General features: G+C 34.1%; 1 protein-coding gene across 1 annotated transcript; it reads left to right on the forward strand.

Moving 5' to 3' along the window:
- The first annotated feature begins 3,556 nt into the window (after positions 1-3,556).
- LOC138324514 (zinc finger protein 488-like) lies at positions 3,557-9,572 on the forward strand. The gene is made up of 3 exons (XM_069269571.1): positions 3,557-3,994; positions 6,348-6,576; positions 7,175-9,572. The coding sequence occupies exons 1-3, from the start codon at positions 3,857-3,859 to the stop codon at positions 8,302-8,304; spliced, it is 1,497 nt and encodes a 498-aa protein (XP_069125672.1). The 5' UTR covers positions 3,557-3,856; the 3' UTR covers positions 8,305-9,572.
- The last annotated feature ends 8,258 nt before the right edge of the window (positions 9,573-17,830 follow it).

Genomic DNA, 17,830 nt, shown 5'->3' on the forward strand with positions numbered 1-17,830 from the left:
GATAAATAAACAATCAGTATATCCACCACAGATATTAATATCCGTTAGAGCTGTAGAGTGATATTGGTATATCTATATTATACATGACAGGGATATAGTATAAAGAATACTTCAAAGTCAGCCACCGACATCATTTTATAATAACAGCAAAAAATAGTATTGTTCCTGAAATATTATCAAATTGTGAGACATATTATTTTTATGTATATAATAACGTGTGCCAATAATGTATAGCAAAGCGTTATATTGTATGGTATCAGCTTGAAAACAAATGTGTTGAGCTCTCATTCATAAGATTGTGTCCGATTTTATCTGAATATCAAAATATTAAAATAAAATCTGCCATGTATTTAAAGGGTAGTTATGAATTGTTCATACCATAATTGTATCGGTATATCTTTAAAACTTATCTTTCAATATCTGTAAATAGCCATGCCTTAAAATATAATGATTGATTAATGATAAAGTAATATCATAAAGCATGTGTTGCAATTATTGTAACCGGCTATTTGATAAATGCATGATAAATGTAAAAGTAGAGCAGTAGAATTATTGAAACACATACAATTTAGAATCCATTTACAGTAATAATGCATCTAAAAACTACAAATAAGATAGGCAGTAATAAAAACAATAAAACACATAACGTCATTAATACTAACGAAAGGCAATATCATTTTATTATAGTCCTCATTTAGAACCTTAAAACGTCGTAGAATACGATACAGTAAAGTAAAAAGCAAACGTTCGAAAATAGAGGATTCAATTTAGATACTAAATTTGTCAAAACACGTCTCCCGCAGAACATACGATGCAAAATTTGACATATTGCTTCGTACTATTTGGTTTCACGCCACGACGAGGGAATCCAATTTCAAGATAAAGTCCCAAAAGGACGAATTTAATCTGACGGATTCTAATTAGAAGTCTGTGCTGCGTTTGTCTATTGGTGGAGCGGTGTATGTGATGGTGGTCACTCCGATCCGTCAGATCCGCCTCACTAGATAGCAGCATATTGGTGTCATCGCTAACGTCTGTTCATGTTTTCATAACACATATTTACAACAATAGAGACCTAATATCAGTCGTCAGCTACCGGACGTAGAATCAGTGACGTCCGTTAATTATCAAATAAGTCGGCGAGAAAAACGAATCAATTAGGAATGCGTTTAGATATTGTTAGATATAATTGAGGATGTTAATTAATTAATGGAAACTATAATTATTGTCTTGTTATATTTTAATGTACCACCGATGTTGCGTCACACAATTTTTTTCATTACACTTATTAAAATTGCAAAGTGTTGTGATACCATGAAGACCAGGTCGTATTAGTATTGTGCAAACCTTGGGATATCAAAGATATTAAACAGAACACGATAGGTCTGTTGAATAATTTAAAAAAAAAATCCGTTGTAAACGACAAATAATCAAATGTTATAAATTTCTTAAATAAAGTACAAAAATGATAATACTATATTGTCTTTAAAATTTTATGAAGTTAAAATAAATACACTGGTGTAATGTCAACAACACTATAACGTACAAAATCTTTATTGGTGTATATGTTTCGAAATATTTTGATGGATATTGCACATTTCCAACCATATCATCTTATTATCTCCTAATATCAATGACAGTCCCGAGAAGGTCGATACATTTAATTTATATGCTTTTTCAAACGTAATTAGTATCTTTTGCAACTTATAAGTCGTCAATATATCATTTGTTTATTTTGAGTACTTGAAGACCGCTGCCTATTTTCAATGCCTGCCCGACCGTTATACCTAAGACATTGTTGGCTCGATATCAGACACAGTCATCAATGCCCACATATGTTTTCTAGCATCTTACCACGCACTTTAGTTTTATCGATATATTTCCTAGACAGACAATATATTTTCTACAATCTTTGTTCCCTAAGGACCCCGCGGAGACGAATCTTACTTTTATTTGTTTGGAAATTAGAACAATAAGCCTATGCGCATCGTCAGCGCCTTTCAATAACATGTCCCATGCCGAAAGATAAACCCTTATTTGTTTTTTATAGATTTGGCAGTGCCGTTTCCAATCAGAATCACGAACCAGGCCGAGGGCATATGGTTGACTTTTCACGAAACTGATTTGCCTTACAGATATTGTCAGGACGAAAATTATATTACTAATAATAACAAAAAAAACGTTCATGTTTGGGCATTTATCAAATGCTTAATAACCCTCTGATGGATCAAACCAAATTAGCTTCTTACACTATGCACCTGATCGCTTGTCGATGTCGCTAGTGCATATGGTTGTTTGGCTGTAATTCTGGCGAGTTTCATTAGCCCTAAGGGGTATGCCGCTACAATACATCGTTTACGCGACACTTGACGGACGTCCATTAAAACCCCATATAACGTGAATTGTCTTTCCTGGAAGGCACGACGTGTCTTAAAAGGGCATCTAAAGGAAAATCTTAAAGCGGCTGTTAAAAAAGTCAGAGACCAAGTAAATGTAACAAAAACAGCAGCACAGATAAAGGCGTAATCAACATTCCTGATTTCAAACAAGATTATTCTCCAGTCTTATCATTTTTGTAATATGTTAACATTAAAAGTAAATATATATAAACGTTTTCTTTGGAATTAGCTCTGAGTAATACAGCTATTTTATCTTCGAATCTTTGATCCTGAATTCCTTAAAAAGGCCTCGGCTGTTTAAATAAGGTGGTATTGAAACAAGATAATCAAGTTGCTACCTCTGATGAGGTTTCATTCATTTCCTACACGGTTCGATGACATAGATAACACTGTAGTATGTTTGATAGCGGAAGACTCACATGCTTCTTCAGGATTAATGTTAACAATGTCACCAACGACGAAATTTCAATCTGCGTTGGCTTTCTAATACCCAATCACCATTAAAAATCCACAGAAACCATTTTCCGTTCCGTTGCCAATTCTACGGCATATCAGTAATCACACAGGCGAAAACATTGCCGAAAATTGATTGCTTGCCTATCGCATGGGTCACATATATGGAGATCAGTTAAGGAGAGAGATGATGGAAATATATTGATGGTTTTAGAAAATGTCTCAAGTTCTTGATGAGAAAACATATGTCCCTGAGCGCACGGCAGCACTTGTCTATAATGGGGTTGCTCGCGTCAGGATGGTCTCAGATCGCTGTCTTTATTGATGATACGGCGTCTGTCTACGGTACACGGCGCTCCCAATATCTACACTGTGTATGCACTAGTATTAGCTAATTAGCTTTATCTCGCCGATTGTTGTTATGATGCTGTTACATTGATGTCGATGTAGATCACTGTCATATTTCAATCCCAGTACCACATAGCATGTGTTCAATAAAGAGTGCATTTCTCACAGTGTCTGGTCAATGTCCTACATTCTTCGCAACTCTTTAGAATCAACATCTTAACAAAAAGAAAGTGGTAACTAAACGTCAGAAACGGTTAAGAAAGATTTGGAAACTACGACATTATGAATTTTATTTTCTTAGGGATAATACCCATGATAATAATGTGATGGAATTGTTTCTAACGATAAACAAAACATGATATTCTTTACAGATAACTACATAAATACCAGTATGATATTGTAAATGACAATGTGAAAGAAATATAACGAACATTTTGTTTTATACTGTTGTCACTATTCCTTCATCGGCTATCAACGGAAATTCTATCCCTGAAATTATATCAAAACCACGACAGAAAATACACACGAATATTTTATGTCATACAGTATGAGATAGCATTGTTAATGATCATATGTGTGAAACGACAATGTAAATGGGGAATATGTAAGAACTAACTTTCAAATGACGATATGTTTTTTTACTGTTACAGATTATAATGGGAGTAATCACTGTGTGTGATATCGACTATGGCCGAATATTTGGACCGTTTCCGGTTCAGGTGGCGCTCATGGATCCGACTTATGTAATTGGAATGCTTACACAGGATATACGTCATGACTCTCCCGCCATCGAGGTAATCACGTGATTGTATTATTTTCTGGTAGAAGTATGTAAGACAACTACGCTAAACATTGTACCTGTTTCTGATGGCAAACACAGTCATAAAATTATATATTTTATAGGTGTAAGTTTCGGGAAGGAAACACAAATTCGTAATGTGTTGTGCAAATATGGAAATTAATCTAGAGAAAATGATATATTACACCAATGCAAATGTATATTGAAACGTGTGTAATATTTTAAACAATAACAAAAACATAATATTTTAACTCCAGAAAAATCAAACCAAATAAACAATTCTTTTTTTACTAAAAAACTAAAATATTTAAAATTGTCCTTGTGATGTGGTAAAGCCTTAGCTTAAGGAGTATTTATGCCAAATGTAATATGTATTGCATAGTTTAGCCTTATCAAATACAAGAGTCAATTTCGATATTTTCCCCTGTATTAAAACGGGCATTACGGGAGTTATTTTTTATTTCCATCTGTGAATTTCTTTCGAAAAGCTCTTCATTAGTTATTCCTGTCTGTTCACTATAAACACATTAAGAGAGAGATAAATTGTTTGACTCTGATGTGACCCTAACTCTATAACAGACCATCCACAAACGGACGATCAACAATAGTATTAATTCTGGCTTTAGTTTCAGAAATCTGAAAATTATTAAAATGGGAGTCTGTTTAGTATACATGTCGTGCTATCGATAGGTGGCCAGACATCCGCGCTGGACCCTCCTAGCCACTTAGAAGTGACAGAAAATTGATGGTTCCGTCTAGACGATAGAACAGCATTATACATTTCCTAGATATTTGATATTTTTATTTTATTGATCGGGCAGAAAGAGCCCTTTTACTTTTGGGAATTTAATGTAAAATTCAAATGAAATGATTTATAAAATGAATTCATTGACTGTATACTAATGATCATTTTCAAACAGCTATCGAATTTCTTGGTCCATTAGTTGAAATTTAATGATAGGTAATGAATTCTAGATCTGTAGAGTCTGGGCGTATTGGTGAGACAACACATGTCGTGTGTATAGAATATACGGTGACAATAATAGTTTAAAAGTTACTGAATTACTAGTAACAACATTTAAAGTAAAGGTTAAAAATCAAATAGATAGTATCAGTAGCTTAATAAATGATAGTGATGAAACAGATAAAAGAATGGATTATTTTCGCTTAATGTATTAACTGAAAAATTATTATTGATAAAGAATTATACATAATGTGTGAGTTTTCTAATAAATTTAAGGTTTATTATCATGTGAATTTGTATGCCTTTACAGATATTTTATGAGAGTTCTTCTTACGAAATATACATGTTTTGTATTATTTTTCTGCAAAATATAAAAATGAAATGTATAATTTTTTATAAATGTTAATAGATGATATAAATTTGAAACTGGCTTTTTATACAAGAATACACATGTTGTAGTTATAGAAGTTTTAGACAAAAATCAGCATGTTAGGTTTGAGTTTCCGGACAAAATATGAACATGTAAATATACAAGTTTCATACAAAATTTGTTGAATGTAAAGATTTATTACAAAACCATATACATGATATGTGTTTCAGAATTTTTACATTCCGTTATATTTTATATCAGGTGTTTTTATCTTAGATAACAATAACATGGTATCAATTCTTCTATTCCAATTTACACCAATTTATGTTTTACAATTTGATTAAACACGTTATATGCAGTTTACAATAAAATATTGTATGGAAACGAAGAACAAACCTATAATGATTGATATTATCCATCAGTTCTTTGTACCCCATAATACATCATATAATTGTCACGCTGACTGCTATCATTACAATGCTGGATTATTCTATTAAATTATAGCAAATCATGCTTTATGCATTTTAATATTTTATGATTGAAAAAAACGTAACAAAAGATTTTTTAAGGAAAAAAAGGAAAACAGAGCTATAATTAAGATGATTTCTGAAAATTATTCTTGTTGAATACAAATGAATTACAGACATACTTAGACATAAAAAGTTATACGTATGTTTGCATATTGAAATAACTTTCTATTGTGTAGGCTGAATAATTCAGTGTTAACAAAATGATTGTTAAAAAGATATTAATTTCCGATATTTATATCTGTAATATCGATACTACTAAGGCGCTAGTCTAAAGGTTTGATGGAATACATCTGTCACGAGATGACAGGAATACAGTCGTATTTATTTCTACAGACTCTGTACTGGGTGACAGATCCACCCTTTGTCACTTTACGACACAACACTATGACATTATCCCACCCCTCTCTTAGTCTCACGCAGACTCCTATCATTACAACGCCGGGATTAATGGCCATTTTATCTCCACAAATTTGTCGCTTTTCAGGTGGACCCTGACGCCAATAGCGGCCTGTCGCGTGCTGATGGCTGGTTAGCGTACATCCAGCCCGCCCGCGAGGAGGAAGAACAGAACGTTGAGGCCTATATGAAGAATAGCCAAGTATTCTATCGGACATTGAGGATCATCAAGGCCAGAGAGGAACTGTTGGTCTGGTACAGCAAGGACTTCTGTCAGCTGATCGGCATTCCGGATGTCAGAAGAAGCACCATTCAGGGTAGGTAGAATGGGGGACCACGTTAATGTTCCTTATATCAATAGGGGTCATTGGCACAAGACGACATTAAGGAATAGCTGGTCAGTCAGACTACGATGTTAATCATTATAACGGTGGTGTGGTCACAGGTATGACAATTCCTTAATGAGTGTTACGACAATGACCATTTTCGACCATCTGAAATTTCATTATTGAATAAAACATTGATGATAATGGTTTTGGATTAATTGCCATTTAGAACATTTTATTTTACACATCTGTGATATTGACATGAGCATACAAACAGCAGTATGGGGAGAATATGTCAAAACTAAGCCTGTTGTTTAATTTCATTGACCTCCTGCATTACTATGTCAATAAATTGTGATGCAAACAATTCTGGAATCAGAGGTCAAGCATCAAGCTACCATCATTAAAAGGGTTAATAACTGCCAATGTCATATTACGAATTATAATAATAATGAATTTCACTTTCTTTCGATAGTGCATTGAGTCTAAAACTCCTGCCACATGTGATCGAACATATAACTTTAAATATATATTCTATGTCTATAAACCCATATTTTATATATCATTTGAATTTTTTTATATTTTACAGAGAAAGTGAGCTACATATGCCAGTATTGCGGAGAGAAATTTCAGTATGTATTTCCATTGAGAGCACATATGCGATTTAAATGTGACAACAAGAGAAGGGACAGTCGAACCATATACGGAAACATAAACAATCAGGACATGAAGTGTGACAGTAAGTCAGTATGCAAGATGTCAAAAAGTGATAGACTTTCTGGTGATATATATAATCATGACAATACAAACGAGGACATTCATGTTGGTCGCAAGAGACCTGCCATGGAGAACGACAACCACATTGAGGCTAAACAGAAAAATTACGAAAATGGTGAAAACCATTCCCCACCTCTCCGTAACAGGAAGTCCCCCGAGACGGACTTCAACGCGAATATTAGTGTAGACATTGTTCAGGACGGCAACTCAAATAATCCAAGTGCGTTCAGAAAAGTAGAAAAGTCTTTTTCTCCACAAAATAATGTTTCTTCGTCATCGTTAATAAGTGTTCCCAATGGTGATGCAAGGCGAAACGCAAATCTGCATAGTAGCATAGAGAACAGACCAGTGTCTTCGCAAAAGGACTTTGTTTTACCGTCAAGTTTAGCGACGTCAATGCTCCCTGCATCACCATTGATGGGATCAACGTCACTTCCGGCAAATGCCCTTGATCCACAACTGAGAGCATCCATGATGGAAGCGTATAGATTTGCATTTCCACAACAATATACTGGAACGCAGGAATCTATAATGAGAAGTTTACATGGACTTGGAGGCGATCCATCAAAACAGTTTGGCTTTCCTGATAAACTTAACACTGACATACCATTTATAAAAAGTACCAACCCGATGGTGGAGCGAATATTAACTAATCCGAACAATCCCGCCATGTTACCACCAACAGGCATCGTACCTAGCCCAACGGGGCCTATGATGTCAAGTCCCACTGGAAATACAATGCCCGTATTTCAGAACTGGTGCGCTAAATGTAACGCTTCCTTCAGGATGACAAGCGATCTGGTGTATCACATGAGATCTCACCATAAACGCGAGTTTGATCCTGTGAAAAAGAAAAGAGATGACAAACTAAAGTGTAATATTTGTCATGAGACTTTTCGCGAAAGACATCACCTTACGAGGCATATGACGTCACATGCCTAAATTATCTATTTAATATATTATGGATTATGTTTCCATATTCAGGTTTCTTTAAGGATTGACATAGGTGTTTTCGACCAGATTATTATATATCATTGTCAGACAACTATTTTTGTCAATAGCAATAATATTTATAATTTTGCTCCACTATTGAAAAAACACCTTTTCCTTTGTAAAACAGTATATAGATTTATGTCTCTTTGAATGTATTATCACTGGTTCAGTGTGTTCTATTATATAGGAAAATATATTTATAACCCTGTTAACTTTAAACGATATTATACCATCTTGTAATTTTCTATTTCTTATTTTTTTCCCGTTGGCAAGCGTGGGCCAGATGTTTCAATTACGGATATGCATAAACTAAAGTCTGATGTAGTCCTCAATCAATGTAACAACTTTTGCTATATGTACCTAGGGCTTTCCTACTTTTGTGGAAACATGATAAATATAAAATATTTGAGATTAAATTAAATCTGCATAGGTTGTCTCTTCTTCCTATATGGACTTGCTACAGAGATGCTACGAATGGTGTCTTTGATAAGAAGCAGCCAAAACTAAAGCCTCAAATAGGCTAAAAGCAAATTATAATGGAACGAAAATGACTACTCCATCGTTGTCCTTGCCTCAATTTCTCGAATAAAAAAGGTCAAAACTTAAGTTATTGTCATTATATAACCTATGTCAACAAATTGTCTTAAGTCCGTTTTTTTGACTTAGTTTGGTTTGAGAAATCGGGGTCAGCTGGTACGGTTGTCTCTTCTTCCTATATGGACTTGTGCAGAGATGCTACGAATGGTGTCTTTGATAAGAAGCGGCCAAAACTAAAGCCTCATATAGGCTAAAAGCAAATAATAAGGGAACGGAAATGACTACTCCATCGTTGTCCTTGCCTCAATTTCTCGAATAAAAAAGGTCAAAACTTAAGTTATTGTCATTATATAACCTATGTCAACAAATTGTCTTAAGTCCGTTTTTTTACTTAGTTTGGTTTGAGAAATTGGGGTCAGCTGGTACGTTAATGGAGCAGATCTACGTGATTAAAAACCTTATTGAAAATACTATAATTATTTTTGTGACGTAAAGATACATGTTCATGTAACTGTTGGGGAAATTTTTATTTTTGATTATATGGACAACATTAAATGAGAAGCTATAGACATGTGATGTTGATTGTCTTGTACAGTAACACCAATCTTAATACTTTACTCCCTATGTATTATTTGTTTGTCAAAAGTTACTGTTTTGACTTTATTATATATAAAACCTAATAAATTACATCAAATGATGACAAGTGTACTTATCTATACTACATCCATATTTACATCCAGTATTTTCTGCATTCATTGTATATATAGTAAAGATGCTCCACCGCCGACAGAGCATAGAAAATGTTTATCATTTGGACAATAATTGTTTAGTCTTACATATATTCATATGTCTTATTATCACAAACACACATATTAAAATATTTGTTTTGAGCTTTGCTGTCTGCACAACCAGTACCTCATTCCATATAGGGCATAATGCCATGGAATTTTATCGGGATGCAATTAATTACAATTGTATTTTAAAACTTAAATCAAGAAACTCAAACTATTCATAACTAATTCATATACAATAATCTAAAATAAGTAACTTTCATTACTAAAAATGTACTGCTATACCTGTTCCTATTTTGATATAACAAAAATACCATTCGTCGGCGGCAGTGAGAAGCAATTGCATTGGTTTGAATTATATTATATTATATAATGATTATATGCAACGTAAACAGCGAGATCGTTTTTTCTTATTTGTGCGTGGGTTTTTTTTTGATTGGCTGTTAAATGGTGGTATGGTATCGGGAAAATTTATATCATTTAATTGAAATATGTAGGGATTCGCTTGTATAGAACAGATGTTTAATATCAAGGAGTGGCCATAGGACAAATATATCAGTGTTATCTAATCCTAAATCTTTTCGCTGTTTATTTCGAGAACGCTCATGTTTGTGTTATCTCTCCATAACATTAAAATATATTCTTCAAATCAGCCCCTAAATAAACATTGTAGAAACACCAGAGGAACACACACAACCATGATGAATCAAAAAGAGGAAACAATAGGTAAGTATTAGACAGATTGATCTGATAAGTTAATTACAATATAAGATCTATTATCATTTTAGGTTGGGTTATTTTTACATTTGTCAGTATTTCATCACATAGGTCTTTTCTTTTCATCTTCGTACGTTCATACGCTGACTTCTGCCTTTATGATATCGTCGGTAAAAATGTACCGCTGTAATTTTACTGAATCCTGTTAATACTATAGCACGTGGTTCAGTTTATATATCAACATGGAGATAAATCCACATATATTGACGATACGCCCAAACATTTAGCATTTTACCTTTAAACATAATTCAGACCTTGTCCAATCACTCTTCATATAGTGATACTTTGGATATCAACGTTGTCCAATGCTTTATTTTTGCAGCATAACTTTTTATTTTCGATAATTCAGCAAGGTCTAGAATATGGTGAATGTTGTATTATGATAAATTTATTTCATAGAAATACATATAATAGTTGTACAGTTGCTTAACCTTACCTTTAGCGATAGCCACCACTCCGATGAAGTGAGCAAAACAAACAGTTTCTTAAAGGATTCTTTAGTTATAAATGTTGCTGTATGATTACCAATGTTATTCGTCGAAGAATTCATCGGGGATGAAGGATGTTGTACAATAATGACAGGTTTCTCAGTTATTTATGGACTCGTTGGAAATCAATGCTGCTGTATCGTAACCAGTTCATTCCTCACAGAGGAAAACACTCAACTCTAGGCCAAAAGTAGGTTGTTGTCAAAGGAAGCGTCAATAAAAGGAGAGTAAGATAGGAAGAAGAGAAAATACAAGGTCCCAAATTTAATCGCATTTTACAATCATACAATGGGGGCAGCAGGTACCATTTTAAAGTGCTATCAACAGTTTAGACCACTCAATGACTTGTCGGTTATGGATGCATGTAGCAGGTTTTTGTCCTTCAAAGACTCGTCGATGTTGCTTGTAGTCTTACATTCGGACACCAGGAAGGCACCTATGTTGAGTAAAGGGACATGATAGAGAAGGCATGTAGCTCACCTCTTAAGAGTAGTTTCGGCTATTTATTTTCGGAGACTGAGGTAGTTCATGGTAAACTTACATGCTAAATTACAGGCATTTGGTTGGTGGTTAAGTTGATGATTTTTAAGACCTAGTTTTATCATATTGACTTACGCTATAGCGAAAAATAATGACAACGAGCGATTGTCTTTATTTAACTTTTAGAGTCTGTTGTAAGACATTGTACTACGAAAAGTGAAAGAAAATGTGTTTGTAAGGATTTAAAGGTCCATTACTTTACCGGAGCAAAATATAAAGGTTTCTTAAAAAAACATTAATAACATCAGAAAATGCATACCGATGACCTAAAATAAGGTTACGACACCAAACATATGCAAGATTTTCTGCGTAATATATGAAAACAGTGGAGAGTCAATTCGCTGTTTTGCCGTGTGGCGCAGTGATAGCCAACTACTGCGCGGTATTTAGGACGACGGCGGGAAACATAATACGACCCGCGTTATGAAAATAAACATTTTATTTATTTTAATCAAATCGTTCAGAAGGTGATGATAAATGTAGTATTAACGATAAGCTAATAATTTTTAAGACTACAAAAATATCGATCTTGTTTTACATTCCCATTTTAAAAATTAAAAGCCGTTTCGGAAAGGTAGTGGGCCTTTAACTTACATCCCATATTCAAGTTTAACAAACATACATAAATAGACATACTCGTTCGTGATGCAAACAAGCACCAAAGGGAATTATATGTTGATGAACTGATGTTTCCGATGATGTACTAGTCGCTATAATGGCACGCCATAGAAAGATAGACCACCAATTGACGTGTGACGTCGACATTTCCACTGTCAATCATTCTGGGACGGAAGCGCTAAAGTAGGAACAGAATGGTTATGGTATAATTACGTCTTCTAGACCGAAATAAGGATGAACCGTGGGTGAGAGAATTAGGTGATTTATGGTAATTAGAAGATTTCACATATGGATATGAAGTGGGGAAACTCAGAGAAATTCATCGCATGCAATGCGCGAGAACAGCTGAAAGTAACGTGTTGCTAGTCTTGTGCATGCGATCTAGTGTCAGGGAAGCCATTCTGTACGCCTCATGAGCAATCGAAACGGGCATATGCGCTAATTTATTTTATCAAACTTGCTCGCTTTAGCACCAGGCGTGTCAAGTCATGAATCCAAAATTTATGACGTTGTGAAAATGAACGAAGAAAACTGAATAATTCAATTACGATAGTTGTACAAACACTTGGGCCTGCCATAACGAATAACGGCTCTATGGGATAACGTCTCTGCACGGCCCGCTCATCGTATGATGAATTGCACAAGGTTTTTATTTCATTTGCTCAACATGGAACATTTCTTGTAATGTCGACATTATTGTTGGCACAATGCGACTTCACTCATACAAGCACTGCCTTGATATAATACAGGGCCTCCATTCGGAGATCTTGACACCCTCTGGCACAGTCCTACACAAGGTACGACCACCATGGGAATCAGCTAGGAAATACTGCCAAGCATTTCGTGATTCCAGCGTTTAAAATATTATATAACTCTTGACGACTTCTCGGGGAGATTTTGCATAAGGTGGCACATCATTGTATATTTTAACGCGAGGAAATGAAAGCTGTTTAAGATTTCCGACAGACGTGTTTTAGTGATTTGTTCTTGTAAGACGATATTAACTGTTTGCCTGCATGATCTGTAAATAGCTCTATCTACATGTCGAAACCACGTACTAAACAGGAAATTATATTTTGCGAAGTCATCAACTTTCTGTTTGATCAGTCGATCCGGTGTACTCTGTAGAAATAGAGGCTGACAACTATTATGTATGAATGCTAATCTAGAAGTATGACTTTGAGTCCAGTTTTTTTTTACTTTATTTCCATTGTTTAATATGGTGACTGAAGCACTGAGCAATATTGCAATGTACTCGTACATGTATTGTTTAAAAAATACTGATTGTTATTTTCTTCGACGTGCTGCAATAAGGTAACACAGGTATGGTGAATGAATGCACATTAAGGACAAATTGATTAAAACAAGATAAGTAAACTATTATACATTGTTGTGGTTTCTGCTCATTGCAGTAAAACCCTCTATTTATTTTCATCTCATGAGTATCCCAAACATCTAATAATTATTGGTATTTTATTTGCTCTATGTTTCCGATTGTCATATTCATTCTACTGTAAACCAAATTATTTCCAAGTTCGATTAAATTTCACATATTTTGCTGCTGAATGAAAATCGCACAATGAAATCACTGCGAAAAGGAATCAAGCATAAATACAATAGAATCAGAAATAAATACGGTAGAATCAAACACAAATACGATAGAATCAGAAATAAATAAGGTAGAATCAAACATAAATAAGGTAGATTCAAACATAAATACAGTAGAATTAGACATAAATACGGTAGAATCAAACACAAATACGATAGAATCAGAAATAAATAAGGTAGAATCAAACATAAATAAGGTAGATTCAAACATAAATACAGTAGAATTAGACATAAATACGGTAGAATCAAGCATAAATACGGTAGAATCAAAATATTTTAACCGCGAAATCAAATCGCTGCGGAAAAGTAGTATAGGTAGTTAGGCCCGAAAATACGTTGTTTTACAGTATATCTTGTATAGAGATATTTCACACCTGCCCGATTACATTCACAAACTTAAAGATGCTCCACCGCCGACAAAACATAAACGATACTCATTAATTGAACAATAATTGGTGTTTAATCGTATATATATATATGTTTACTTAACACAAAAAATAATCTGAAATAATTCATTTTGCTTGTGGTACAAGCGCAATCAAGAATTCATTCAGTATAGGACATAGTGCAACGGAATTTTTTCGGGATGCAATTAATTATTTTTCATATTTTAACTTGAAGTAAAATAAGAAGCTCAAACTTTTCAATGGTGGTAACGGTGTAAAGTAAGTAACTTTTGTAAGTGAAGAAAATACTAAATCGTCTGCTCCTGTTATTGATAGCGAATAAATGCCATTTGTCAGCGGTGGCGCATCTTTAATAAATATACAACACAAATAAAAATTTCTGACTATAAATTGTAATGATTTATAATCTTCTTTAATGTAGAAACAGTCAAAGCAAAAACGTTTCTTGTGCTTTTTCTTTATTTCATTTTTTTATTTTGGCATATAAAATAAACTAAGCCGTGTTAATCCATGGAAACTCTGAAGTTGCAAAAAGATCAAAATGACATTATCGCTGTTAATATTTAGTAATAAATGGCTTTACGTATAACATTTGGCTGTAACGTGAGCAATGTAATAATAAAATGTATGACATATTTAGAAGCATGGGGTTGCAAGCTTGCATTTAATAAATCTGGTGAAAATACGTCACTTCTGAATCAAGGTACTTTTTGTTGTTGTCGGATAGTTTAGAAGTGATTTCTATTCATTGGCTAATTCTCTCCGCATATCATGCAAGTAAATCTATTCCAGACATCTAATTGATACAAAAATAACCAAACATTGAGATGAACGTGTTTCTGAAACCAATCAAACTGCATTCTACCAGAGATTTCCAACAATGACTACAATAGGAGTGTTACATTGTATTTCATTAGAGTCGGCTTCCAGATATCAAATTTCCAGTAGTGAACACGGAAAAGCATGTATCCATCTCTGTTGTCTAAATATTCCGTTATGTGCCCGCTTCTGTGAATAGCAAGTTTACCTAATTAAGTAGTGAGTCCGCGGGTAGGATGGAGATCTGGTTAAACTCCCATCGCCAAGTCCTCGGGGACCGCCAGCAATACGCTCCATTAGTTGAGCGCATTTGTTTTGTTTTAAATACAAATGGTGACAGATGGCTAGTCCGTCGATCTGATGACTGGTTCTCTGCCCGTGTATTCGATGCCTTGATGAAGAGTCACCGATGGTAATTCGCACCACCATGACAACACGTATCTCGTCACACGCCGGTGACACAAGACGACGGACGCTCCTTGGGGATCCAAGCGTTAAGGATGCACACATAGTATCGAGGATTATCGGGGTTTTATTTAAACACAACTCCGAACAAAAGGCATACTATCTGCTTTATGGAGAAATACATCTGTTATGTAATCTAAGCTAATATTTCGTTTTTGGCATTGCTAGAACTTCAGCAACTGCGTAGCAACTAAAATAGTATGTCATTGGGACATCTTAATTTTATCAAAACGTTGAGTTTCCTAACGGAGCCTGAAGACGATCACAGAGTTTTAGGAGATACTTTCATCTTAACAGATGTTTTGTTTGTTTGAGTGCTTCTTAATGCATGAAATTTCTCCCGTAGCTGCTCAGATACCAGCGAGATTTAATCAACCTAATTCCATTACGGTTCAGTGAACACTGTTTAATAGTCGGGGAAGGTCATTTTAATATCACAGCATCGCTTTCTCGTTTATTTTTCTCGTCTTAAACAGTCGGCTAATAAGCGTCACATCAATTCATAAATACCCTTTAATGAATAACTTAACAAAATTAGTAGTAGGAATATCCCTGGATGGCATTAAAGAATACAGGTTATTAGCAACCACAACTATCAATGAAATCTACAATTAAATATAAGAACATGCTTCGCGTGTGTAAAACAATATAATAACGATACTAGTACTAATGCATCATTTTCTGACGATGTTAGGGAATAATTTTATATGAAAGAAAATCTTAAATGTTAAGAATTTATTATTATTATCGTAAGACGATATGATATTTTTATATATCAAACAAGTTAGTCAAAACACGGTTTTGAGAGAGTACGAAATCGTTGACTTTATAGTGTTACCTCGCTTTATCGTACTACCAATAATGTACAGTAGAACACTGAGCTCCCCATTAGATAACATTTAATTGATATCTGGCGAAATTATATTAATGGCCTCATTTTTACATCACTGAATGCCACAAGGTGGAAGCTACTTCACTTTTGAGTCTCCATGGTAAGAAATGTCTTCTTAGCAGGAGGTAAAACACGTTCAGTGCAAAATAAATTTTCTGTTGAAACTGGAAAATGTGATTTTCTGTTTGAAGAGGTTAATTGGCGATGCTTGGTTAATTAAATTTGGCAAAAGGACTTATGTCTAGGCTTATAGAAAACGAGGTTAATTGTTTACCAGGTAAATGATTGATATAGTGACAATAACTAGTCAAAGATAATATAAAATGGGTATGACCTTAGTAGAAATGATTTGAAATCAGAAACTGCAATTCATGTGCTGTTTGGTTATATCAGGGTAAATATAGAAGAAATAACATCACAGAATAAAAAATGTAATGAGAGAAAAAAACATGTTAAGAATGTTAAGGCAATGTATCCCAGAATGGACAATGACAATAGGCTGCATGTTTACTGATATTTGCTGATATTTAGGCAAATATGTCAGCTTCAACTAATTTCAACTAATCCTTTATTGGTTTACGTATTGAAACATACAATATTTAATTAAAAGATAAAGCTCAAACTTCTATCACATATTGCCAGACTACGCATCCAGGCCATTGAAAAAGAATCAAAGCACAGGAAGGAAACACATTCACAATCGCCAGCATAATTTTAGGTTATTAATGAATATCATAAAACAGTTTTACAATATTTACTATGCGCATAATTGAACACCCTGTGTACTACTGATGTTATTATCTAGAAAAGTAATATCGGTTGCAAGTTTCAACAATTAAGGATTAACTAGATTATGTTATGGTGATATAACTATGAATGTTCTCTGAGTAAAACGTCAAGCGTTTTATGGTGATATTACACTCTGTCTTCTTGTTTAAGCTTCATAACATAACAATCCATTCAAATTGATCCTTAAAAATCAATGGCATACCATGTTTCAAATTTCTAGGGTGGGGGCTGTTTTCTTTTAGATATTGTAATGTCGTGGTATATAGCGACATTGTACCTGCACGGGACTATTAGTAGGGCGACAAACTACACAACCCTTCCTTTAAAGTGCGTGGCAACTTTATTCCAACGTAACGTAGTAAAAGACTGTAACAAACAGAAATAACCTTGTCTGAGTATTTTGACTTAATCTACAATGCGACCATAGACTTAAAATATCACAATACAACATACTTGAAATGTACTTGAAAAGTACTTAAGTAAACTTGAAATGTACTTGAAAAGTACTTAAACTGTTATAAGACTGACTAGAAACATGCCTTAATCATGATAACAATATACACTTTGCTATACTACTTATGGGTATACCTAATTATCTGACTAAATGCGATACAAACATAACTCACTTCAATTAATGTAATTCCTAGCTACAAATACTATACAATCCTTACAGGAAATTCGTTATTTCTAGCTCTATACAGCGTTCAATATAATAAACACTCTCGGTACACTGAACATACGTAT

The sequence above is a fragment of the Argopecten irradians genome, chromosome 5 (assembly GCF_041381155.1).
Source record: "Argopecten irradians isolate NY chromosome 5, Ai_NY, whole genome shotgun sequence".
Classification (NCBI taxonomy): domain Eukaryota; kingdom Metazoa; phylum Mollusca; class Bivalvia; order Pectinida; family Pectinidae; genus Argopecten; species Argopecten irradians.